Source organism: Anser brachyrhynchus (assembly GCF_964034855.1).
Source record: "Anser brachyrhynchus genome assembly, chromosome: 15".
In the NCBI taxonomy this organism is placed as follows: domain Eukaryota; kingdom Metazoa; phylum Chordata; class Aves; order Anseriformes; family Anatidae; genus Anser; species Anser brachyrhynchus.
Genome location: NC_137733.1, coordinates 14,549,051 through 14,573,441, shown reverse-complemented (window position 1 = coordinate 14,573,441; position 24,391 = coordinate 14,549,051). Strand labels below are relative to the sequence as shown.

The window sequence follows — 24,391 nt, the reverse complement described above, 5'->3', positions numbered from 1 at the left end:
CTGAAACGACTTTAGAGGTGACAACCCCTTCCCGGGACATGGGGGCACAGATGGGGATTAAGTGGGACCAAGCACCGCTGGTACCCCACAGAGGTTCATCCACGAGCCCCAAAAATCTATTACCCCCCCAAAACCTCCTGTCCCCAGAGGGTTCCATCCTCTGGATGGCTCATGCATGGGGGGGCACGAGACCCGTGCCCCCTGCCCCCTTCTCCCCCTCGCTGCGGCTGGAGCAAAGGCTTTTGTGCAACGAGCTGTCGTCTTTCTCCTCGTTAATTGCGTGGAGCGGTGCCACCCCCGGACAAGCAGGCAGTGTTGTCCCGGGCTCTAATAAGGGCAGGGAGAAAGCCAGGCGCTGGACGCGGTGCGGCGGCATGCATGCAGGAAGGAGAGGGGACGTGTCGGGGGCGGGGGGGGTGCTCCACGCACCCACGTTGAGGCACCCGTGCGTGGACACCCTTCACAACCCCCCCCCCAAAACCCTGCGAGCATCGCTGACCATCCCACCACCACCCTCCTCCTCCTCCTCCTCGCCGGCAGGGCCGTGGGACTCCTGCCTTCGCTCTCGCAATTGCGCCTCTTCGCTAATTAGCACAATCTGGCAAGGCGCACCGCTCTCCCAGTCATTAATTATTATTAATTATTTGTTATGCAAATAAAGTTGAAGAGCGCGGCGCTGGAGGCAGCACAAATGAAAACAGCCCCGGCTCTGGTTTATGTAACCGCCGCCGGGTGGGCACCGTGCGCCCCCCCTCCCGGGATTTGGGGACACGTCGGTGGCATCGGCAGCGATGGGCGCTGCTGGGCCGGTGCTGGAGGGGATGGCAGGGGTGCCTCGTGCAGGCTGCAATGGGGAAATCGGTGATTTTTGGGGGCCTGGGGGCGAGGGGAGATGGGGCACCCAAAGGTGGAGGGGGAAATGTGTCGGCTGAGGTGGGTGCTGCAGGCGGAGGGGGACAAGGTGACGTCTGGTGTGGGCTTTGTGGCACCCAAAGGGTCCTGTCCCAGCCCTGTGGTCTGTCCTTGAGGACACCGTTTGGGGAAAAAAATGGATGTTTTTAGCAAATTCTGTCCTGTCCCAGCTGGGGGGATGGTCCTGCTGGCTCGCCACCTGAGCCCCAGGGTGTCATTTTGGGGCTGCCACTGCCACATCCCAGAGTCACAGAGCGATACCATGGGTGGCCTCGGGGCACCGTGCCGCAGGGACATGGGCTGGCGGTGACGGGGCCCCCACCCAACGCCTGCCTGAGCAATTGCAAAGGGAACCAAGAAAAATTGGAAATTAAAGAGAGGAAAGAATTAATAAGGATCCTGGCTCAACCACAATGGCTTTGTTTCAGGAGAGCTGATACCACACGCTCTCTAATGCCAGTCCTCAGAGGCCTTCGGAAAGAAGTGGGGTTTGGGCGATGCTCAGGAGCGTTTTTGGTGGATGTGAGTGCGTTTCAGAGCTCTGCTTGGTTTCTGCCCCAGCCGGTGCCACCCCCTGCACCCGGCTGCAGGTCCCGGCCAGGCTCTGCCGCGCCGCAGCGCATCAGCCACTGCGGTAATGCAGTGCCCCAGAGGAGCGGAGATTTTGGGGGGATAAATGCATTTCTGCACAGCCATTCCCCTCCTGCTGGGCGCTGCTTTGGCAATAGGGCCCTGCCTGAAATGCTGGGGGCTGCTCAGTCTCTATTTAGTTAGGAGATGACCATATAGCGGCTGTAAAGTACCCCGATGCGCTGAGCCCGACCTATGTGCTTATAAAACTGATAGCAAGCTGTCTTGTGCCATACACGCAGTGTCCGTGCGGGTTGCCTTTATGTCCCTCCCCAGCCCCCGGTGTTGTTTGCTTTTTCACACTTACTAGATCCCCAGGAATCACCCCATAAGCCTTGTTGATAGAAATTCTGTATTTCCTCCATCCTGGGCTGCTTGTCCTGGATATTTCCTTAGGGGGGGGGATTCAAAGCAGGGCGGGGAGAGGCTTTGCCCAAGCTCTGCTCTGCACCGTGACCAACATCCCAGCAGTGCTGGGGGCTTGCAGAGGTTCCCTGCCTGCCGTGGCAGCTGTCCGCGCACTCGTGCGTGCTCCAGCACAGCTCCGCACGGCCGCATCCTGCGCCCGGCCCGGCGGCCGCGCGGGGCTGGAGCCAGCTGCTTGTTTCTAATAAAACACATCTCCTGCCGTGAGCCATGCTCATCCTCGCCTGCTCCAGATGATGATGGCGAGGCTGCTGCCGCGGGACACCTCGCCGGGCAGACCTCGTGCCGGAGGCAGAAAGCGGCTGAAGGTGAAAGGACCAAGCTGCGGCTCTGCGCACGCTGAGCATCACCAGAGCAATGGGACTGCAAAGGGTGCCCAGGGCCCCGTGGCCATGCCTCACCAGGGCTGCCGAAACACCTCGTGCTCCGGTGAAACGAGGATGCTCTTTGCCTCGAGCCAAAAGCTCGTGCCCGTGAGCGGGGCCGGGGGCTAGGACGCGGCAGCGGAGCACAGCAGGAAGGAAGCGCTCGGCGAGGACACAGCCAGCACTGCATGCACGTACTTACATATGTGCTATTTTCAGCTTGACGGGGAGCAGGCCAAGTTCTCCAACAGATTGAGTTTGGATCTGAAATCCTCCTCTCCTCCTCCCCCCCTGCCCAGCACCCACTGCTTGCAGGCACGGGGAGTCCGAGTGCGTGCCGGACACCCCGCTACGGGCCATTTGCTCATTGTTCCTGCCAGGAGCTCTCCTAGTGCTGCTGCTGCCCAAGCCCCACGTTGCAGCAAGAGTGATGGATCTGACTCTGTTGGGAGCAGCAGCTCCTGCTTGCCCCCTTCCCACTTCGGGCTGGTCCAGGCAGCAGCGCAATCCCAACAGGGACATGCGTCTCCGCTTGTCTTTGCCTTTGCACATTGGTGCACGCTGCCACCTGCTCGCTCCTTGCCTTTTCCCAAGCAGAAAACATCCCTCCTCCCTCTTCTCCCCAAATCCCCCCATTCTGCCACCCCCTCTCTCCCCTGGTACTGCGACCCCTCCAGAAGTGCAGCTGTTTTCGCAGCCGTGTCCTTGCCCTGCTTGAAATGCAGGAAGAAATCCATGTGCAACTTACTGTCTCGGCACCCTGTAATCATTTTGTCAGCCGAAAAGCACTTTTGTCAAACCCCCACAGGCAAACCGGGAGGGGACGGGTTGGGGAGAGGCACCTGACACCAGCCTGTGCTTTTCTTCCCCATTTTTAATCCTGGGTTTTGCTTTACTAGTGGGACAAGAACTGGGTTTCCCTCTCCTTTCCCTTCCTGGGTGCTTCTGCAACTGTCCGGGTGGAGGCAAAAGAATAAGGCAAACGTGGCAGAATAGCAGCGAGGCTGGAGAAAATGCATCGCCATCGGCTGGGTTCGCTTGACAAAGTGCAATTACACAACGGGAGGAGAAAGCCGTCGGGCTCAGCGGAGACTTTGGGGAGTTTCCAGCAGGGACTAATGGTGCCCCAGGCTCAGCCACCTGGAATGGCCCCAGTGTCCCCATCCCCTGTTGGATGCTGTGGGGCATGAAACGTCCCCTCTCCGTCCCACCCGTGAGCTGTTCTGGGGGCTCTTTTCAGCAGGAGGTCCATGGGATCCTTCTGCTCCATCCCAAAAACACACAAACCAGACGGCAGCAGGGGTCCGGGGATGGTGTGCTTTAAGGGCTTCTCCGGGGGCTGCATCCTGCCCCCGGCCCCAAGCGCCCGGACAACATACCTGCCATCAGCAGCCAGGCTCTCTGCGCTTATTTTATTTTATTTTATTTTGGCTGGTGCTTGCCTGAGCATCTGCAGGGGCTGCCCTTGCCAGCCTGCATCATGTGAGCCCCATGGGGAGCTTGCAGAGAGCCGCTCCTTTCTCCCCAACCTTTCCGCTAACGAGGAAGCGAGCGCCTGGCCTGGCTGCGGCGCTGGGAGCTCAGATCCGCCCGCACCGCGGTTGCATCCTGCTCACATCCTTCCCTCTGCCCTTAGTGGTGCTGAGGGGGGCAAGGAGGCAGGGCAGGGCGCTGTGTCCTGCGGGGAGCAAGGTGCTGCCTGGAAATCTCGTGCCCGGGTGGGGAGCTTCGGCTGGAAGATCGATCAGCCGTAACGCAAAGCAGTCGTTGACTAACGAACCAGCAATCGATAGCTCAGGGCGGCCAGCACACAGCGCCTGCCCCAGCGTTTGCATCTCACCGCCTTGTTTTCTCCGGCTTTAGCATCTTTTCGGGTTACAGCCCCCCCACACTCCGAGGCAGGATTTGTTACGGGCTCGAGCACCGCTGCTCACATAAAGCAGGGCTCGGACACAAAAAGACACCCAGAAGCCCACTTGCAAATCCTGCTCGCCTAATTAGGGTACCGGGAAAGACTCATCCATCCTTGCGTGTCCAGCTTGTCCTCATCTGCCCACATGAAATTTGGGCCATCAACCACTCGCAGGCAGCGTCGCAGCACGGCGCTCCCGTCCGGAGACAGGTCTTTAAATCATCCGCAAGCACCGGGGAAATTGCAGACAGCTCGAGAGCAGAAAATGAAGAGGCGAAACATCGTTCCTGGAGTTTTCGCCCTGAATTATTTGCTCAGCTTTGATAATAAGTTACACACAAGCAAAGCTGAGGCGGCTCTCGCTGGCTTGCTGGAGGAAAACCTGCCAAGGGGATGCTGCGGAGTGGTACCCAGCTCTGCTGAGAGCCTTTGGGGACGGGGACCGGTGTGCTCCGGGGAGGATGGGCTGGGGTGAGAGGAGGAAATAAATCCTCTTCAACGTGTTTTGGTTGCTCAGCTGCGGTAACCTGAAACGGGGAGGATGCAGGAGCTGGGGCTGAAGCTTTTCATTCATTCTTCTGGAGGTGGAGGGGAAAAAGCAGCTGTGGGGCCGGTCCCACTCGCTCTGCTGTCTGCTGGCCCCGGTGCTTGGGGCAGCAGCAGGGAAAGCTCTGGGCTGCCTCTCCTGTGCTATTCCAGGCTGGTTTGACTAAATCGAGCTTGTTTAGGATGAATCACTCCGGCACTGCCGGTTGTGACCTGCTGGCCACTCTGCTTGCTGAGAGTCTGCAATTCCCCGTTTATTGGGAAAAATGAGAAGTTGCTTTTTCTGCCTTTTTCTCCAGGACTGCAGATTGCAAATAATGATAGCCTTAAACACGGGCTATTTCACAGCCTGCTGGCACTCTGGGATGGGATCGCGGTGTGTTTGGGGCCGGTGACACCATGAGCCAGGCCAGCCCTGCGTTGGCACGGTCCATCGGGCACATTAATTTAACTCTTCCCATTCTCTTTGCCTTTTTAACGAAGCAGAGTGGCTGAGGTTTTGCCGTGCACCACACGTTACGTGCTGCCCACCCTGCCCAGGGCTCTGGGTCTGTGCCGCTCGCAGAAAGGCGATGGCTGGGCTGGATTCTGCTTACTTGCACTGTGAAGGATCCCATTTTTTTTCATGTCCTGGTGTCTGTTTGCTGTTTTTCCTCCCGGTTCCTTGCCATGGGGTTATTTATGGCTGTTGCTCCCCGTCCTCCTCTCCCTCCAGCCTCCCCAGGAGCCTCCTCCCTGTGCTTTGGGGAGGCAGGTAGCTCGCTCCCAGCGAAGGAGGCTGCCAGCACTTTGCCCGAGGGCGTTCGAACCTCCCCGGCACAGGTAGAAAACTTCCTGAAGGAACAGCTTGCCGTGGATATATTGCTGAGCTGGACAAATTGGTTGGTTTTGGGGGAGCAACAGTGAGAGCACCGTGACGATCTGCCCCGCTTGCTTCCAGATGCTTGAGCAACTCAAAAATGATCCACGAGGAGAACCTAAACTGCTGATTCTTTATTCTCTGGACTGGACTGGGACCTGATTTTGGAGTTTCTGGCAGTAACCAAGTATCATTTTCCACCAGCTCCTTCCCCAGATGACTGATGAGAGCCCCCGAGGGTCTGGGCGCATGGTGCACGAAGCCAAGGAGGTGTCCGGGAGCTTGGAGCACGGCTTTGCATCTGCTTGGCTGCTGGCAGGACTGAGCAACCTTTTCCCCCAAAACTGGAAGCGTGTTTTTAAAGAAGGAAAGTAAAAACAACAACAAAAGTCAGTAGCTGCGATGCCATCTGTGTCTGCAGCATCGCACAGCGGGGGGAGCAGCCTGAGCAGGCTGCCGTGCTCACAGCCCTCCGAGCACCTAGGCAGAGAGCTAAAATGGGTGCCACGAGCCTTCCTCCCCGCTTCCTCATCCTCGGGGAGGAATGTCCTGCTTCTCCTGGGAACGGTGTGTCTTCTGGGCATCTCTTTCTTTGGAAGCTTTGATTTCTTTTCCAACTGTGGCTCTCCAGCCCTAGCAGCATGTCTTGGATATTTTTCTCCCCGCGGTCCCCCTCCCGCTGGTCCCGGTGGGGAGAGGCTGGTCGGAAATCTGTCCCACAGCCCTGGCCGGAGGGGACGGAGGGCTGGGGGCAGCAGGTTGCCAGTTCGTTTGTTTTCCTTGGTGGGGTTTCAAAAAGCGATGGGCTGATGGGTTTTGAGTCTCAGGGGGGCAATTTCCCCGGCAGCATCCAAGTTGTGTCACCTCTCCGCTTGGCTCTGTGACGACAGTGTTGATTTGAATTCTTCCAACTTAAGACTGATTTAAATGATGGTGAAGTTGGGGGGTGGCGTGTGGGAGTAGAGCACTGAGCGCTATTCTTTTTCGGTTGTCATATGCCTCCATAAAGACTTCTGCCTTGGGGATTTGCATAGATCCGTGGTCCAGATTGCGCTGCAAAACCCACCGGTGGTCGGCAAAGCTATGGCAACGGCTCTGCGGTGGCTCCTGAATCGTGCCGAGCCGCGAAGTTGGAGGGTGTTTGCAAGTCTCGTGCCGTGGCTGTTTCTCTTTTGTTGGAGGTTCGGGGGGCAGCCGGGAGCCCGCTCCCCAGTTTTGGCCCACAGCATCCCCTGCAACCCCTCGCTCTGCATCCCTGTCCCCCGGGGAGAAAGCCTGGCGCTTGAGGCCGCACGGCTGTGACAGAGAGGCGGTGAGGTCAGGGAGAAGCCAATTCTCCCTGCTTTTGTGAAAAATCGGTGTTTGGGTGATGACCTCATGGAGAGGAGGCTGCAGAGCGAGCCGCTCTGCTAGCAGCGAAACCACAGGAGGCAGTGGGGGGAGATCTTGCAAATGTCCCAGCCACGAGCAAAGCTTAATTCGGTGGTTGTAATTGCTGAGGACACGCACATCTGTAGGAAAGCAGGCTCCCTTCCTTGCAGTGCTCCCAGAAGGGCTTGTTTGTTTAATTTTATCTCGCAGAGAAAATTATAAAAGGAAAAAAAAAAAAAAAAAAAAAAACAACCAACCAACCACCCTGTGGTTTTGCTCAGCTGCAGCACGAAACGCCCCAGCGGATCCTGGAGAGCGGCGGGGACTGAGGCCCTCGCCTGACGCAGGTATTTCTGTCGGGGAACGGGGTGCCCGGTGTGCCAGCAGCACGGGGTGCACCCGGTGTGGGATGTCCCCGCTCCCGCTGGGACCCGCTGCCCGCCCGCAGGGTGCTGGGTGCCGAGGAGCTGCCCGTGGCCGTCCTCAGACCTGCAGAAATCCCGACGTCGCACTCGTTCCCCCGCTCTGAAGGCACTGTGGGGCATCCCCTGCCCCCCTGCGCTGCTCCAAACCCACTGCCCGGAGCACCGCAGCTGTGAAGGAGGGACATCTGCACCCTGTGGGGGTCCGGAGCAGGACGGGGTCTCACCAGCCTGATGGGTGCCAGCAGTGTGCTTTCTGATGGAGAGTGAGTGGGCAAGGTGGCATTTTGGGGCAGAACGTGGAGATATTTCTGATGCTTGGTGCTTTGCAAGCTGTCATCTAAACCCTGCCACGGTCCTGGCTGGGCAGTGCTGGCGTGGCTGGGTAACGTGGGAACGCCTGTGCTCTGGTTTCAACTCATTTTCTTTGCTGTCATTAGCTTGAATTTCCAAGGGAGCTTGCGCTCGGCATCAGATGATGACATCCTTTAATTTAGCAAATGCAAAAATGGGACCTTTTCCAACCGGCATGATTAGGAGAGTCCTGCTCCTCTCCCACCCACGGTGCACGGTGCTGGCTGCGCAGCGCCCCGCTCCCCTTGCCGGTGCTGGGGCTGAGACCTGCCCCACTCATCACACCCATGTGCCACCCATCCTCACCGCCCCTGCCCGCTCTCCTGGATAAACAGCACTGGGGGGGGCTGGATATGGGATGGGAGCTCACCGGGGGGGTGAGAGGGCCGGGTCCCCCACCACCACCTCCTGGCACCCTCCGCAATCCCATCCCCAGCCCTAACGCCCCTTTGCCCTGCCAAGGGCCTTCTCCGCCGGCGGGTTTGCGTAGAATGGTGCGTGTCCCCCCTAAGCTGCTTAATGAGGGTTAAGAGGCTAACGGGTTTATTACCAGCAATTATTTCCATAGCCCTGCAGGTGTCCCTGAGAACAGCAGGGCCCCACGGCCGCAGCATCCTGCTGCCATCGCCGCCAGCCGGCCCGGGGTGCTGCGAGCTTGTCGGAGCTCAGCCGGCCGCCGGAGATGAAGCGGTGGAAATAGGACCTTTTAATACATTTTTTTTTTTTTTTTAACAAAAGTCCAGGCCGTAGCATTGCTAGGAGGGTGGAAGCGGGGTGCAGCCCCCCGTGGAAACCTCCCCCGCCCCGGTCCCTCTTGCTGTGCCTTCGGAGCAGCTCTGCAGCATCCCTGTGCTCGGGCGGTCGCCTGGAGACAGCGCGGCGGGTTGCCACAGCGACGGAGCCTTCGCTCAGCATCCCTCCGACTCCGCCGGCTTGGCCCAAGTTGGGGCGAGAGAAAAAAAACCCCGGGGAGGGGACCCCGCCAGCAGCGGGGCTGGGGAAACTGAGGCACGGCCGGTGGAGGCGGCGAGGTGACCGAGGAGGTTTTGGAAGCTGCCAAGGGCTGAAACGGGGGAAGAAACGGTGGAAATGGGGATGGTGGAGGGCTGGGGGTACCCACAGGTGTTGGGGGGGGGGGGTAGAACTTTTTTGGGGCACATGCTGGTGCAGCATTTCTGCCTGAGGCCTCCAAGCAGCAGCATTCGAGTCACCGTGGCAATGTCAGCCGTGCTCGGGCTATCACCAGCCCCGATACCGGATGTGTTCTGGGATGGGACGGACGGGGTGTGTGCACCCCAGCAGCCGTGCACACGCAGGATTTGGCCAACCTGATCCCAGCTGAAAATCTGGGTTCCCCCACTCCAAGCCAACCACAATGCCATGAGCACTGGGGGACCAGTGGGGTCACAGTGGCGGCACGACCCTGGGGACCTGCTGCGGCGAGGGAGAGGAGGATGAAGGCTGTTGGGGCGATACCAGTCCCAGTATCCATGCCAGAGGTGCCCCCACCCCACCCAGCCTCTAATTATAAACGACAGAAGTGGAGGGTGAGTTGGGGTTACGTAACTTCGGCGTTTGGAAAATTCTTTCTGCTCCCTTATCGGCTTTATAAATACCTCCAGCTCGGCCCGGCCAGGCTGGGGGGAGGTGGTGGCAGGGGCTGAGACCAGTCCCAGGCCGTGCCTCAGTTTCCCCTTCCCTATGGACAAGAGCATCCCTGCTCCACCCCGCTGCTCTGCTAGCGGAGGGCTCCTTGTTGTCGGTGCGAGCACTGGGGGGAGCGTTTTTTCTCACCCCCAGCAGCAAAGCAGGCTGATTTTTCTTCCATCCCTGGGGAAAGGCTTGAAGATGCTTTCTGGGCCATGCCCATCATCAAACCGCAGGCTCAGAGAACCAAGGTGCTGCCTGCGGCCACCGCCTGCCTTGCCCCTGTCTGGTGCCACGTCCCCCGGATCTGAATTTGTTGCATCCTCCAGGCTGCTCCTTCACATCCCCCAACCCCTTGGGCTGGGTCCACGCTGCGCATCAACCGGTAATGGCTCAGCACCCCCATGTCCTGCCCCCCCCCTAACCCCCTGGCATGGCCCAAGCAGGGCAGGCTGAGCCCCGAATATCACTGGCACCCACCGCAGGAGGTCGGGGCCCCCTGCTCACGTGCGCCTGCATTTACGCTGCTCACAAAGTTACCTCCCCGGGGGGTGTTGGAGGGCGGCTGGGGCTGCGTCGATACGAGCCCATGCACGCAGCACAGGGCAGCGTTGTGTAACTGCACGTGGCTGCTCGCCGGGGGCACCTCTCCCCGTCCCACCGGGCTGCCCCCCGCCCCAGCGCCAGGCTCCTGCCCTCCGTGCCCACCCGACGCCACTGCGGCCACCCCGCCGTGCTGGGGTGCTGTGCGGCATCCAGGTCCGCATCTCCAAAAGGTGCTGGGAAGCGTGACCAGGAACCTCAGGGTGAGGTAGCCAGCGGTGTGCTGTTGTCTTTGCCCCACAAATCTTCCCCTTCTGGTTTTTGGTTTCTGGGGGAATGACGCCTTGCCTCTCACAGAGCCGTGCGTGCACGCACAGCGGTGTGTGGGCGCACAACTCCGAGCTTTGCACTTGCCCTGTTTGTTGTGGGGTCGCCCAGGAGCACGCGTGGAAGTTGTTTTTATGGGGCTGGTCAAAAAGAAAGCATTCCTGGCTTCTACTTCAGTGCTTTTCTGATCCTGCAGAGTGCACCTGTGCGAGCCACCCGAATACTGACCTGGGCTGTGCAAACGGGCAGAGGAGCAAAGCAGCTGGGTGTGCGCCGAGCCTCGCTGGCTTAAATATGACATTTTAAATGCCCCAGTCTCTCTGCTCGCCCTCTCTGCAGCTGCAGGCCCCTTAACCAAGCGATGCACGGGAGCGCCCGAGGCTGGGACACAGAAATAATGAGAATGGAGTTATTTTAGGGACTTCTACCTCTGCCTTTGTAGCGATCCCCGTTTGAGCAGGGCTTCCCAAACGAGGCGGGTGCCTGAGCTTGCGTGGTCCCAGCCTGGCAGATGCCAAAATTGGGCAGGGATTTGATGTCTTGCTGCCGGGCCCCTGGGGCTGGTACCCACGGGCAGGGAAGGAGGGGGATTAATGGAGCTGTTGATCCCTGATGGCGCGGGGGGCCGGGGAGCAGCAAGCCCCCCCGGCGTTACACAACTCCTGCACTAAATCTTCCCTGCATCAGATAAAGATGTTGTCTTGTGCCCCAAATACGCTGTCCAGTTGGATATTGGGGTTTGGGGGTTGATTCTGCAGTCTGGGGGTGCTTGGCTGCCCAGTGATGGTACAGTGGGGTGGGGGGGGCCAGAAACCCAGCGCTCCCCAGCCCAGCATTTTGCCGGGTATCCCCAGGAAGGAAACTCCTCCAATTGGGAATTGCACCCTTACCGGGAGCCCTGGGAGGATGTGAAGGGCAGGGAAACTCTTGGAGTGGGCAGAGCCCTTAGCTGGGGGAAGGATGGGAGCAGCAAAGCTGTGCAAAGGCCCCTTTCGTCTCGGAGATGCCAGGCAATACTGTGCATGCTTATCAGCCCCAACAGAAAAGGAAGGTGGCTTTTCTTCTTCCCCTGGGAAAGGCTTGAAGATGTCTTTTGGATCATGGCTGACATTAAATTGCAAGTTCAAAGAACCGAAGTCCTGCCTTGGGCCACTGCGTGCCTTGCCCCTGCCTGGTGTCCGATCCCCCGTGTTTGAATTTGTTGCATCCTCCAGGCAGCTCCTTCGCCTCCTGAAAACCTCTGCAATCCCTTTCAAGCTGCTCCTCTTCCATTCCCCTGAGACCAGCCATATCCTGAGCACGTTCCCACTGAAGTATCTCAGCCTTTCCACCGCCGAAGGCTCTCCCTTCGCCACGACCGCCGCTTCGCTCCCTACCATTGGCAATCGCACCGAGGGCGAGCGTCCCCCCTCGCTGCCGCTGGCTCCCCACGGCCGCAGCCGAGGTGCCAGATCCTGGACATGTAGGGAAAAGGAGTGGCTGAAATCTGAGCCTGCAGCAATTAGCCGGGAGCGAGGCGAAGTCCCCGCCGGCCGCGGCGTCGGGCTCAGCATCTGCCTCGTCCCCTGCTCGGCCGCTCGCGCTGCCTCCAACGTGGGGTAAGTAGGGCTCGGAGGGCGGCTCTGCCCGAGCGTGGCTTCTCTGTCCCCTGTCCCCATCCTCCTGGGCTCGAGGACTGTGGTTTGGGCTCTGCTGACAACGCGATGCCAAGGGGAAGTGGAAACGCAGCTGCTTCTGGGGTGGAAGTTGCAGTTTTGTCCTGGCATGGCGAAGGAGCTGGGAAATGATTTGGGAGAGTGAGGATGGACTGTGCTTCTAACCAAGAGCTGAGGAATTGCTGGAGCTTGGCTGGAGTGTGAATGGTTGGGTTTGTAAAGCTCAAAAAAAACCAGGATGCTTACAGGAGAGTGGCGGTGCCTGCTCCGTGGTGGTTCATGGTGCAGCCTTGCTCGCGTCCTCTGCCCCCTTGCTGGAGGGACCCGAATGTCCCCAGCTGTCTCTCGCGCTCATCCTGCTCTTCTCCAGCATGGAAAGGTGCAGATTTCCCAATGCGAAGCTGGTGCTGAGCAGCTCAGCATTGCTCCCTTTGGGGTGGTAGCAGCTCCACCTGCTCCGGCTGGCAGCCCCATTGCGCCCAGCCTGGCACCGTGGCAGCTTCCCATGGCACCTTCCTGTGTCACCTTCCCCGGTGCTCCCGGCTCAGGATAAACATTTCCTGGGTGCCGGCTCTGCCCACACATGAGATTTCCCTTGAGCTGGAGGCACGGCTTTTGGGGAGGTTTGCGTTGGGTGAGAGCATGGGAAAACCCACTTTGGGCTTCCCCTTAATGGGATTTGGGAACGAGACCTCGACGGGAGCCTAGGCTGGGTGAGCTGTGTGCAGGAGGAGGCAGGATGGGTGAAGGTGGTGGGAGGTGCGGGTTCGTCCTGCTGCAATCTGGGGCCGAAGGGGCTCCAGATCAGCCCCCCCTCTGCCTCTAACCCCAAGGCACAGGCAGCATCGCTCCGTGTGACGGCTTTTAAAATAGGTCGTGCCCATGGTAGCCCGGGTTGATAGTGCCAGAGGCTCCTGCGCCACCCTGGGATGCTGCGGAGCACTGGCCGGGCTCTTCCCGCGGTGCAGGAGCCACCAGCACTGCAGCCTATCTCCTTCTGCTCGGTGATAAAATCCGCTGGAAGACATTTGCCCTTTTGGTCCTGCTTTTCCCTGTCTTCCCACGGTGCTTTTTAGCAGCCGAGCCATCCCCTCCCTGGGCCGGGGCAGGGCTGGGGTCACTGCCGTCCCCCTGAGCCCCTTGGCATGGGCTGGATGGGAACACGCCATCCCCTGATGGAACCCACGTCACCGTCATGTCCCCAGGCAGTGACAGGAACGTGGCCGGATGATTTCAGCTCCGCCACCACCTGCCCCCAGTCCCAGCGCCCTTGGTTTGGGGCAGGGGCTGGCTCACACGGGGCCGCGGCAAGGAGCCGGGCACGTATCGGGGTTTGGGGACAGGGGCACGCGCTGGGCACGTGGCAGGGACTGGGGCCACGTGGCGGAGGGGAGTGGATGGGGCGGGCGCGGGGACACCCCAAGGTCACGCATCCGAAAACACCCTCCGGTGTCCAGGGACGGGGCTTTTTGGGAAGCCGGAACCCGGCGTGCCTGGGGACATGCACATCCCTCCAGGCCCCCCGAGCACCCCGGCATGGCTTGGCTGGATGCTAATGCATTTCAAACCCCCAGGCTTCTTCCATCCACGAATCCCTCCGAAGGGGCTCCCATCTTCCCCCCAAAACCCTACTGAACCCGTAACCAGCTGCCTTCCTCCGCCACCACCATCCCAGCCCCGGGGGCTCTGGGGACACCCCTAGAGTGCTACCACTGCAGGACATGGGGACAGGGAACAGGACACGTTGCCCCTCCTGGCTCCTCGCTGCCTGGATCAGATGTCTGACACGGCTGAGCCCATTTTGCAGGACAAATCCTACGGGATATGGGAGCGGAGTGGGACCGGGGGCTCGGCGGGCATGAGCAGGCTGGGAAACCTCCCCTCCCCCTGGCTAAATCCCTTCCCCAGCACAGGACAGTAGGTTACGGGACTCGAGCAGAGGTTGGATTTAAGGAGATTACAACTTCTCCCCCAGGATAATCTAGAAATTCAATTAAAACTCTCTGTCTCTCTCCCGGGCTGCAGCAGGGCCACGGGGCACCCTGCACCCCGCAGCCATGGCCGGGGAGCGCTGGGGAGACCCCCCCGGGCTCGAGCCAGGTAAGGGCTGACCCTCACCCCGTGGCGTGGTCGTGCCCCCCCCCCCCCCCCCCGCCCATGGCTCTGCCCCTCCCTGGGGGATTTGCTGTGGGGATTAACCCCAGGGTTTGGGGGCGGGGGGCTGTGGGACCCCAGAGATTTGGGTGCGGGTTCTGCAGGGTTAAGGGCTGGCTGGCTGCATCCTATGGGGTTTTGGGTGTCCCTTAGTGCTGACTGACCCTGCCAAAGCCTTCGGCCTCCCCCTTGCCCTCATCCTCACCCTCCCCCCACCCCCGCCGTGTCCCTCCCCGTCCGGCTGTGCGGATGTGAGCAGACAGACAAACAGCCGGAATATCCCGGGTGATGGGATACCAGACCCAGCGGGGTGGCTGCAAGCTGAGGGGGGACCACGGGTGCTGTGGTGCTTCCTGACCCCCCGCCCTGTGCTGCAGTGGGGCAGGGGGGAACATCTCTAGGAACAACAGGGGGGGCAAAGGGGTGGACGTGCACCCCCAGGGCCCCACACTATAGGTACCGGTGCTGCCAGCGCTGGGACCGAGGTGGCTGAATGGGGATGCTTGGTGCCCCCATCACATGGTGGAGGTGGGGAGACCTTCCCCAGGGTCCCCACTAACCCAGAGCACATTTAGCAGGGCTTTGAGGGTGCTTAATTGCAAACCCGTCCCCTGCAGAGGCCACCCGGCTCCTGCACTGTGCGTGTCCCCTTTTCTCCTCCCGTGCCTGCGGTGGCATCGCGCACAGACCCACAGGCTGGTCGGGGACGAGCCAGAGCCTCTCTGCTCTGAATCCACCTTGTCCCCGTGCCTCAGTTTCCCTCCCGTGTGCACCACCGAGGCTCACAGACAGCGACGTCTTGGCTGCTCACTGCCACTAGCGGGGTGTGCGGGAGCCGTGTGGCCAGGTGCCTGCCCGTGGTGCTTTTTCACCCGCGTGTCCCTGCTAAAATCAAGCAGTTTTTTCTCATTATGAATGCACTGCCGTGGGAGACCCACCCGTCCTCCCTGACAGCGGGGAGGAAGTGGGGGGCCATTTATCTTCCGGATTTTGTCAGGGCCTGGCCCTCCTCGTGTCGGCCTTTAATTGACTGGAAGTGCGCAGAGACGGGGTGGCGACGGCGGCGCGAATGCTTCAGGCAAAATAATTCTGCCGCTCCCCCCCCCAGACCCTGCGGGAGAGCCCCCCAGCTCTGTCACCCCGCCCTCCCCAGTTTTGTGGGTGCCCATTTCTGCCCGGGGCTGGGTCCCTCTCCGTCGGGACGGGGTTTGGGCACAGCCCCCCTGCCGGAGCTGCGCTCCCCGCTCAGCGCTGACATTGCCGTCCCGCTGCCGGGGCATGAAGGGCATCGCTGCGGGAGATAGGGACGTTATCTCCTGCTGCAGGGCTGCCCGGCGTGACCTCCTCGTGCCGTCCCCTCTCAGATCGTCACCTCTCCTGTGCCAAGGGGACCCGCGTGCCCTGGCTCCTCTCCTCAGGGGTAAGGTGTGATGCTAAATCATGTCGGCGCGCCCAGCCGCCTGTAACTAACGCCCTCCCCTGCGCTCGACGAGCTCTTCCCGGCGCGTTTGCTGTTCCGAATATTGTCGTAACATTTAAGCCCCTTTAAAAAAAATAAATAAAATTAGCAGAGCAGTCAGCAGATTGCTTGAGACGCTCGGCTTCTCAGCGGGAAGCTGCTCTGCGGCTGCTGTAGTTTAGGGGCAGGCGTCGTTGCCTTTGAAGGCAGCCACGAGCTGGCCTCGGCCGGGGCGTCGCGGTGCTCAGAGCCCCCGGGGGAGCTGGGGGCTGCCCCTTTCTTGCTGTCACTGCTGTGGCCCTGTTTGGGTTCCTCTGTTTTAATGCTGTTATGCTGTGTAATGAGCAGCACGTGCCGGGGATGGCGATGGGGCTGGTGGGCACCGGTTGCGTTAAGTTTTTGTGGTTGGTCTGGAGCTGGGATGCTCCAAGTCTGGATTTTGGTGCGGTCGCAACAACCCTCTCCCGGCCCGAGCCTCCCGTGGCGGCAGCGTGGGGCTCCAGTGCTCAAATTAAAACCAAACTCAGCTTTCAGCGAATTTAAGAAACCGTGTTTCAAAACAAAGCTGTGCTATATAAAGTGCGAGCTGCAGGCGGGCGCGTGCTCCGGCACAGCCCCACCGCGCTCCTTTATTCAGCTGCGGTCTCCCAGGGCCGCCGCTGCTGTCCCCGGCTGGAGCTGCTCCCGACAGCGGGTTTTGTGCCCCCCAGGGCTCTGATCTCCATCCACACTGAATGTGGGTCCTGGGGGGAGAAGGGGGTAGGAGCAGGGCCCCGAAACAGACGGATGTCATGGCATCGCCTGCAGCAGGGGGATCCCCATCACCTCGGTGGGGTGAAACCCTGCGGGACCTGGTGGGGTGGAGGAGAGGGAAGGAAGGGAGGAAGGGTGGGGAGAGAGAGAAAGGGAGAAAGAAAGGGAGAAAGAGAGAAAGAAAGGGAGAAAGAGAGAGAGAAAGAGAGGGAGAAAGAGAGGAAAAGGAAGGAAGGGAGGGAGGGAGGGAGGGAGGAAGGAAGGAAGATGAAAAAGGAAAGAAAAGAAAGAAAAGAAAAAAGAGAAAAGGAAAGAAAAGAGAAAACAGGAAAGTAAGAAAAAGAGAAATAAATAGAGAACTGGAAAGAAGAGAAAGAAAGAAAGAAAGAAAAAGGAAAAGTGAGGACAGGAAGGAAGGCTGAAGGGAAGGAACAGCAAGAGGAAGCGAGGAAGGGGAAAGGCGGAAGGCTGAGGGGTGGTGGCAGTGACGGGGAGCCCCAGGGTCCCCTGAGCGTCACTGGGGCGAGGGCAGTGCCGCTGCCCCTGCAGCCACCTGGGCACATCTCCCTCCCAGCACCACTAATCCAGCCTCAGCTAATCCTCACACAGGTCACTGGGAGCTCACTGCCTTTCGTCCACTTCTCAAAATGCATCTAGAATTAATTAAAAAAACAGCAACAGTGAATTCATCCCGTGGCAAAAGCATGTGGTGTGTTCCTTCGGGTGCTCCTATGGGGCTGCGGGGCGGGCCAGAGGGCGTGATGGAGGGACAGGCAGCTTATTGTGTCTCCAAATACTCATCTTTCATTAAAAAGGAGGAGAGGAAGCCTGAACGGATGTAGGCAGCGTGGTGGGGAGGAGGACGTGGACTGGGTGACCAGGCTGGGTTTGGCTGGCTGAGCCTGCAGCCAGCCCAAAACATCAGCTCTGTGAGCAACCTGCTGGGTCCCTTAGGCTTACAGTGAGCACGAGGTGGTAAATATTAACTGTCGGTAGTAATTTTTAGCAGTAACCTCACTAGTAACTGTCAGTGCCTATTCTGCTCTTCCCTTGGCTGTAAGGAAGGAGAGCATCTCCAGCAGCAGTCATGCTGAGTGCCCCCAGAAGCAATTTCTCGGTGTGCTGACACCCTAAAGAGTGACTGCGGTGCTTGAAAAATCAGCTTTGGGGATAAAAATGCTTGCGTCTGGATAGCAGCAGGTGGAAATATGGGATTTGGTGCATAAGATGGTGGCACATGTAGGTCTTCTTCCAGCACCTGGGAGGTTTGGGCAGTTTCTTAGTGCTCCTGCTTGCAGTGCAGGGCTTCTGCAGGGATCCCCAAGTCCCAGGCTGGGTTTGGGGAGAATTTATGTAAAAGGAAATCTGGCAGATCGCTGCGATCCGGGATGGTGCAGCCTGAGGCAGGCAGTGCCTGGCAATGCTCCCCAGTGCTGGCGACGATGCTGGGCCGGCCGCCCAGCCCGGGCTGCGTGCAATGGAAAGGGTGTGCTTGTCCCTGCGTGTCCCCAGGGCTCGCACTGATTGCAGGGATCGAGCGCATCGATCGGCACAGCGGGTACAGAGCAGGGCGTGCAGCCATGAGCCGGGCACCTCTGGGCTGGGGGGACAGGGGCGTCGGGGTGTACCGCTGCCAGCAAGGTGGCTTCATCCCCCGAGACACATCCCACATCGCTAAATAATAGGGCGAGCTGTGGCAGAGGGGTTGGGGAGCGCAATCTGTTTGGGGTGCTTGGGATGTACTCTTTCCATAATCCCTTCTGCAGCCTGGTGTGCTGGGGAGGGGGCAGCAGGATGTGGCTGGGCGCCCCCATCACGGGATGAGTTGGGCCAAACAGATGGGATCAAAACAGCCCCCCCTTCCCCAGCAGCACTTGTTCCTTCCTAAGACTTGGCCACCGTAACCCACCCGTGACCGTAGATGGCTCCGTGTCCCAGTGGACCTGTTGGGAACGTTGCTCCTCAGGACATCTGCCCAGAGTGAGTGCCTTCCCGGGGCCGTCTCCAACCAGCTGCACGTTGGCCATGTCCTCTCCCACCCCCGGGCAAGGGAAGGGAGGCTAAATCCACATCTCCCTGTGGTTTCCCTCGACCCCAAAAGAGCTGGTGCTCAGGAGGTCGGGTGACCGCTGCTGGGCAGCCGTCCATCTGGCACGGGTAATGTGAACTGCTGGAGCTGCTTTCAGGCGTACCTTTATTAATATCTCTCCATGAGGAAGGAGAGCAGCCTGGCCTCTCTGCTCTCTCCTCCAGCAACCTGACCCTGCTCCGACAGGAGAGCTCATGAGGAATGTGAAGCTGAGACGTCTTAAGAGACTCCAGTGCAATCCAAGGTTTTTCATCCGCTGGTTTCTTTGGGGTTCCCAGAAATGCCGAGTCTCCCCAGCAAGGTTTGCGGCATGAAAGAAAAAAATTTAAGACCTCTTCCTTCCTCCTGTGTGTTTTTTTGGCAACAGCCTTGCCACAGAGGCAAGAGAAAGGGGATCAGGGAGGTCTTGCAGCCAGCACTCTAGGGGTGCGCTCCAGTCCCTTTGCCCAGGGAGGTAACGGCCGTGTCTTTGTTTTCTCATTGCAGAGCCTCTCACGGGATCCGCGTGGTGACGTGGCCGCCAAGACGTGGAAGCTTGGGACTTCTCTTCCACCACAACAGAATTTGGGGGGTGGGCAGGGGTGGGCCAGGGGGACGCCAGGAGTCGTGAGACCCTTCATCTTCACTGTGGGCTTGGCTCAGGGATGACTGCAGGCAGAGTCAACCCCTACAGCATTGTGTCCTCCGAGGAAGACGGGCTGAGGTTGACCACCATGCCAGGAATCAACGGCTTTGGCAATGGGAAAATCCACACCAGGAGGAAATGCAGGAACAGGTTTGTAAAGAAGAACGGTCAGTGCAACGTGGAGTTCACCAACATGGATGACAAGCCACAGAGGTACATTGCAGACATGTTCACCACGTGCGTTGACATCCGTTGGAGGTATATGCTCTTGCTCTTCTCCCTGGCGTTTCTGGTGTCCTGGTTATTGTTTGGGCTGATTTTCTGGCTAATTGCACTCATTCATGGAGATCTAGAAAACCCAGGTGGAGACGATACCTTCAAGCCTTGCGTTCTGCAGGTCAATGGCTTTGTGGCTGCTTTTCTGTTCTCCATTGAGACCCAAACGACTATTGGTTACGGATTCCGCTGCGTGACGGAGGAGTGCCCGCTCGCTGTCTTCATGGTGGTTGTTCAGTCCATCGTGGGGTGTATAATAGACTCTTTCATGATTGGTGCAATAATGGCAAAGATGGCCAGGCCCAAAAAACGGGCCCAGACATTACTTTTCAGCCATAACGCGGTAGTGGCAATGAGAGATGGGAAACTCTGCCTGATGTGGAGAGTTGGGAACCTCCGGAAAAGCCACATAGTAGAAGCCCACGTACGAGCTCAGTTAATTAAGCCCAGGATCACAGAAGAAGGGGAGTACATACCACTTGACCAAATAGACATCGACGTGGGGTTTGATAAAGGCTTGGACCGTATCTTCTTGGTGTCCCCCATCACCATTCTCCACGAGATCAACGAAGACAGCCCGCTGTTCGGGATCAGCCGCCAGGACTTAGAGACGGATGACTTTGAGATCGTGGTCATCCTCGAAGGCATGGTGGAAGCCACCGCGATGACGACGCAAGCTCGGAGCTCCTACCTGGCCAGCGAGATCCTGTGGGGCCACCGCTTCGAGCCCGTCTTGTTCGAGGAGAAAAACCAGTACAAAGTAGACTATTCCCACTTCCACAAAACCTACGAGGTCCCCTCCACCCCCCGCTGCAGCGCCAAGGACTTGGTGGAGAACAAATTCCTCCTGCCGAGCACCAACTCCTTCTGCTACGAGAACGAGCTGGCCTTCATGAGCCGCGACGAGGATGAGGAGGACGATGACAGCAGGGGTTTGGATGACCTGAGCCCGGACAACAGGCACGAGTTCGACCGGCTTCAAGCGACGATAGCGTTGGATCAGAGGTCGTACCGGAGGGAGTCGGAAATATGACTCTTGGTCCTCTCACTGACTTTTCCGAGGGTATTTTTTTTCCTCCTCTAATCTCTTCCCCTACAACCCGCTCAAATTATGCAGAACAATGCAAGTGCCATAGGAATGCTTGAGAAATTAGTATTGTTCCTAGTTTTCAGTTTCATCGCAATAACCACTGAGCGGTCTGCAGGAGGGGACGGGGCAGGCACGGGCGCTCCCCGCACCCTGGGGACGCGAAGGGGCCCCGGGCGTGTGCGTGCCCCGCACCAGCTGCAGGGCTGGGCTCTCCCCGCGGGGAAAGCGCGAGCGTTTTCTTGGAGCCGAGATCCAAAAAGAGGAAATATCAGGAAACAAATCTTTCTCTCTTTCTTTTCCTTTTCCTTTTTTTTTTTTTTTTTTAAACTGAGCAGCAACAACAAAAAAATTGCTCCTTCCAGCAGGCAGTATGATTCAGTTGCACAAGATCAACACTTGAAATAACATGCAACGTTAACGTACTTCTTTTTAATTTGGGGAAAAAAGGGAGGGGAGGGAGGTGAGAGGGTTTTTAATTTTTTCAACGTAACATTTGGGAGACTGTTTACCAAAATAATAATGACAATAACAATAATAATAATAATAATAAACCTGAAAGGAGTGATTCGGTATTTTTTAAAAGTGAGCAAGGGAATGAATAAGTCACCAAGGTCCTTTGGGGGGTGACTTGCTGGGCAGATGCAAGAGCTTGAAGCCAAGATGGCATCCGATTTTCGGGTGTGCTTTTTTTTCCACTGGCACGGCTTCATAGGCAGAAAATAGACGTAAGTGGCTGCAGGTCCGTGGCAGCGAAAGCGAGTAGCATAATTACTGGCAAAGTAGCTGATAGGGAAAAGCCAGACTGCTATAGAAAGAATCTTTGTAAACACAATAATTAGCCAATTTCTGGAAATATTGATCTTCAGGGTGGAAATTGGGTCTGGGGCATCAGCTGCTGAAGTGCTGTGTCTCTGGTGGGGAATTCATAACTTTCACCATAACTAGGATGAAATAATGAAAAGCACAAAGGGCAGACTCGAAAGCTCTCAAATTCAGGTATTTCCCCACTTCACAAAAAAAATTTGTTATCTTCTCCTTAGAAAACTCATTTGAAATGTGGAAATCCAGGTGAAATTTGTCTTGCTGGGTTGCATTTCTTCTAGCCCAGAAGCAGGATGTGAACTCTGCCCTGTCCGGGCACAGCAGTGCCTGTGCCGCCTCTGCTGTGCTGGGATTTATGAATTCCCCATTCACTGGAGAGTCCTGGTTCGGAGCCAGAAGCTTTCCCAAAACCTAGAGATGTCAGTCAGGAAACCCACCGCGTCCTGCGCATCACCCTTGTCCCCACGCCCCAGCCTCGAGGTGGATCGTGCCTTAGAGATGCAAACTCATCCCGCGCCCGTCCTGCCCCGACCCCATCGCTCTGCCCTGCGGCAGCACCCCCATCCCACCGTCTGCTGCGTTTTGGGCTGCTCTTGACTGCTCGCTGGTTTGCCATTTGCTATGCCACGAGGCGAACCACGCCGTGCATGGGAAGCCTCTGCTCCCTTTGCACAGAGGGAGGTTGGGCAGCTGCAGCTCACTGCTCCCTATGTCCCGGTGCTGGTGCTCATCGGTGCTCCCCGTGCTGCAGGAAAGGCTGGGGCACCCACCGGCATCCTGCACCCAACTCGGGTGGGTGCAGAAGGGCTGGGAGCAGGGTCCCCGGCAGCGTTTAGGCTCCATGGGCTTGTGGCTTTTTCCTCCCCCCAGCCCACAGCGGGGAAGCCGCGTCCAGGGGTTGTAACTCGGCGGCAGATGTCCAAATATCAGCAGCGCAGGCAGGGTTTGTCCTCTGCCCCCATCTCCAGCTCTTTTTGGCAAAGAGGAGCCGCTGCCCCCTGCCCACCCCTGCCGCACAGCCTCTCTCCATCCGGATGGGGTCGAGGGCTTGGTCCCCACAACATTCCCTCCCCTCTCTTCTCATACCCTTAATCCCACAGCTTCACCCCCGCAGCCCCACACTGCCCACCCAGGGGTGGGGTATTTTTGGCTTCCCCTAAAAAAAATCCGCGGGGAGAAACCATCCCCTCCTCGGGCGCCACTGGGAAATAGCCCGCTGTTTTGGCACCGAGTACCCCAAACGGTATGACCCCAAATCTGGGGACGTGCTCTCAGGTGCTGGCAACGTTTCCAAGGCAGCGACCGTGGGCATCATCCCATTGCTGGTCCCTTTGCCCTTGGGGGGGATGTTTTTTGCCACCCGCTTTTTGCCCCACAGCATTGGGGGGTGGGGGGGTGGGGGGCAGGGCGACGGGGGGGCAGAGAGATTTTGTGTGCGCACTACTTATTTATTTTTTTAAGAAAAATGCTTTTAAGTGGTTTTAGGTTCTTTTGAATAAATAATAACTGTGTAAAAAGGTGCACATCTTGCTGCTGTAGGATTCTCAGAGGGTTAATTTCTTTATAAATATATATATATATCTCACAGTAAATATTTGTACAAAAATGAAAGAGAAATAGAGATGTCTTTAAGTAAATTATTGCTTTTAAAGAAACTTATATGATTGTACAGTGTTACCTGGGAGAATAGAATAATATATACAGATGTATTTTTAAACTATCGCATACGGGGCCGTGGGGGGGGGGCTGGGAAGAGCCCAGAGAGGCCAATTTGGGACCCTCCCCAGCTCCCATTCACGTGCCCCCTCCCCAAACCCCGCTAGTGAGGCTCTAGCTCTGGCGAGTCGTCGTATCTGCACTGTATAGTCCTCGTCCCGGCCATGGGCGCGCTGGCACATGGTGTATAAATATTATTTTTGCCTACCCGTGAGTGCTCGGAGCTCTTGGGCGTTTTACTGCCATCAGGAAGCACGGTGAAGGCTGCCCAGGAGGCTTCCTTCTGGCGGCTCCTTGGTGGTTTTATCACACGCATCGTCAAGGGGGGGGTGGGGGGGGGAGCAAAAAGAAGCCCCAAAGCGGTGGGTGTTCCTGGGAGGGGGCTGAAAACGCACGGGGATGCTCTCAGGGTGCAGGTTTTGGTGTCTGTGTGCAGCGGGGACAGAGCAGGACCTGAGAGGTGGGTGCTCAGAGCCAACCTTGGGGGGGCTCGTCCCCCAAAACCGCCCCCAGCCCAGGCTGCTCCTTCCACGGAGCCCCCGTTGGCGTTAGGCTCGATCCTTGCAGGATAACGGGGGCTACCCCACTAATCCTCCTGGCCAGCATCCCGCACAGCTCGCCCCTCGCCTCCGAAGAGCACCCGCTGCCTCCGGAAGATGCTCGCCCCGAGCCTCCCCCCGCGGCCCCGCGCCATGGCACGAGGTGTCCCCGCTCCCGGGGGTCCCCGGGGCCGGGAGCCGTCGGGACGAGCCTTAGCTTCTCATCACCGAATTTAGTGCACTTAGTCTTTAGGGCTGGGACAATCACTTTAGCGCTTAACCTTTCGCGACGCGGTGCCTGCTTGACCTTCAAACCTTTTGTAGGAAATGAATTCAGAGCCACCTTTTCTATCTTTAATAAGGCAGAACAAATACGTTTATTTTTAAACCCTCCTGCTCTTTCCTTTCCTCTCGTGCTGACAACCAAAAGAGCCCCCCCCCCACCATCACCACCCCGTCCTTCTCCATTTCTCGCACGCCGAAACGCAGCGCTGCTCCGGCGCGCGGCCGCATCCTGCTCTGCCCCCAGCCCCAATTCAGGGATGCTGCCACAGGGGGTTGGCGCAGGGCCGGGTCCGGACGCCCGCCAGCTGTGCACATCCCTCCCGCTGTCCCCTCCCGGGTGGGCGCCGCCTCCGCCACCTCGGAAAAAGCCCCATCTTTTCCTCCCCCCACCCCAAAAACGCACCTCGGGGCTCCCCCAGGCTCAGCCCCGCGCGGTTTGGGGGGGCCGAGGCAGGCCACCGGTTCGCACGGGCAGGTTGGCAACTGGGAGCACTGGTTTCCCAGGGGGTAAAAGGCAGAGCCCGTTCGCTGGGGCTGTGGTGACGTGCAGCGGTAGCGAAGCTGATGGATGCAATGGAAGTCTCTGTACCTTCTCCACCTCCGGTGTTTCTCTG

General features: G+C 58.5%; 1 protein-coding gene across 1 annotated transcript in view; it reads left to right on the top strand.

Annotated features, from left to right (window-relative positions):
- The window catches only part of LOC308178295 (ATP-sensitive inward rectifier potassium channel 12), a 31,741-nt gene extending 8,849 nt beyond the window's left edge, over positions 1 to 22,892 (top strand). The window contains exon 2 of the mRNA XM_080556744.1: positions 18,911 to 22,892. Coding sequence (XP_080412870.1) covers positions 19,069 to 20,358 — 1,290 coding nt within the window. The 5' untranslated portion in view covers positions 18,911 to 19,068 and the 3' untranslated portion in view covers positions 20,359 to 22,892. The remainder of the gene's footprint in view (positions 1 to 18,910) is intronic.
- Positions 22,893 to 24,391: the final 1,499 nt, after the last annotated feature.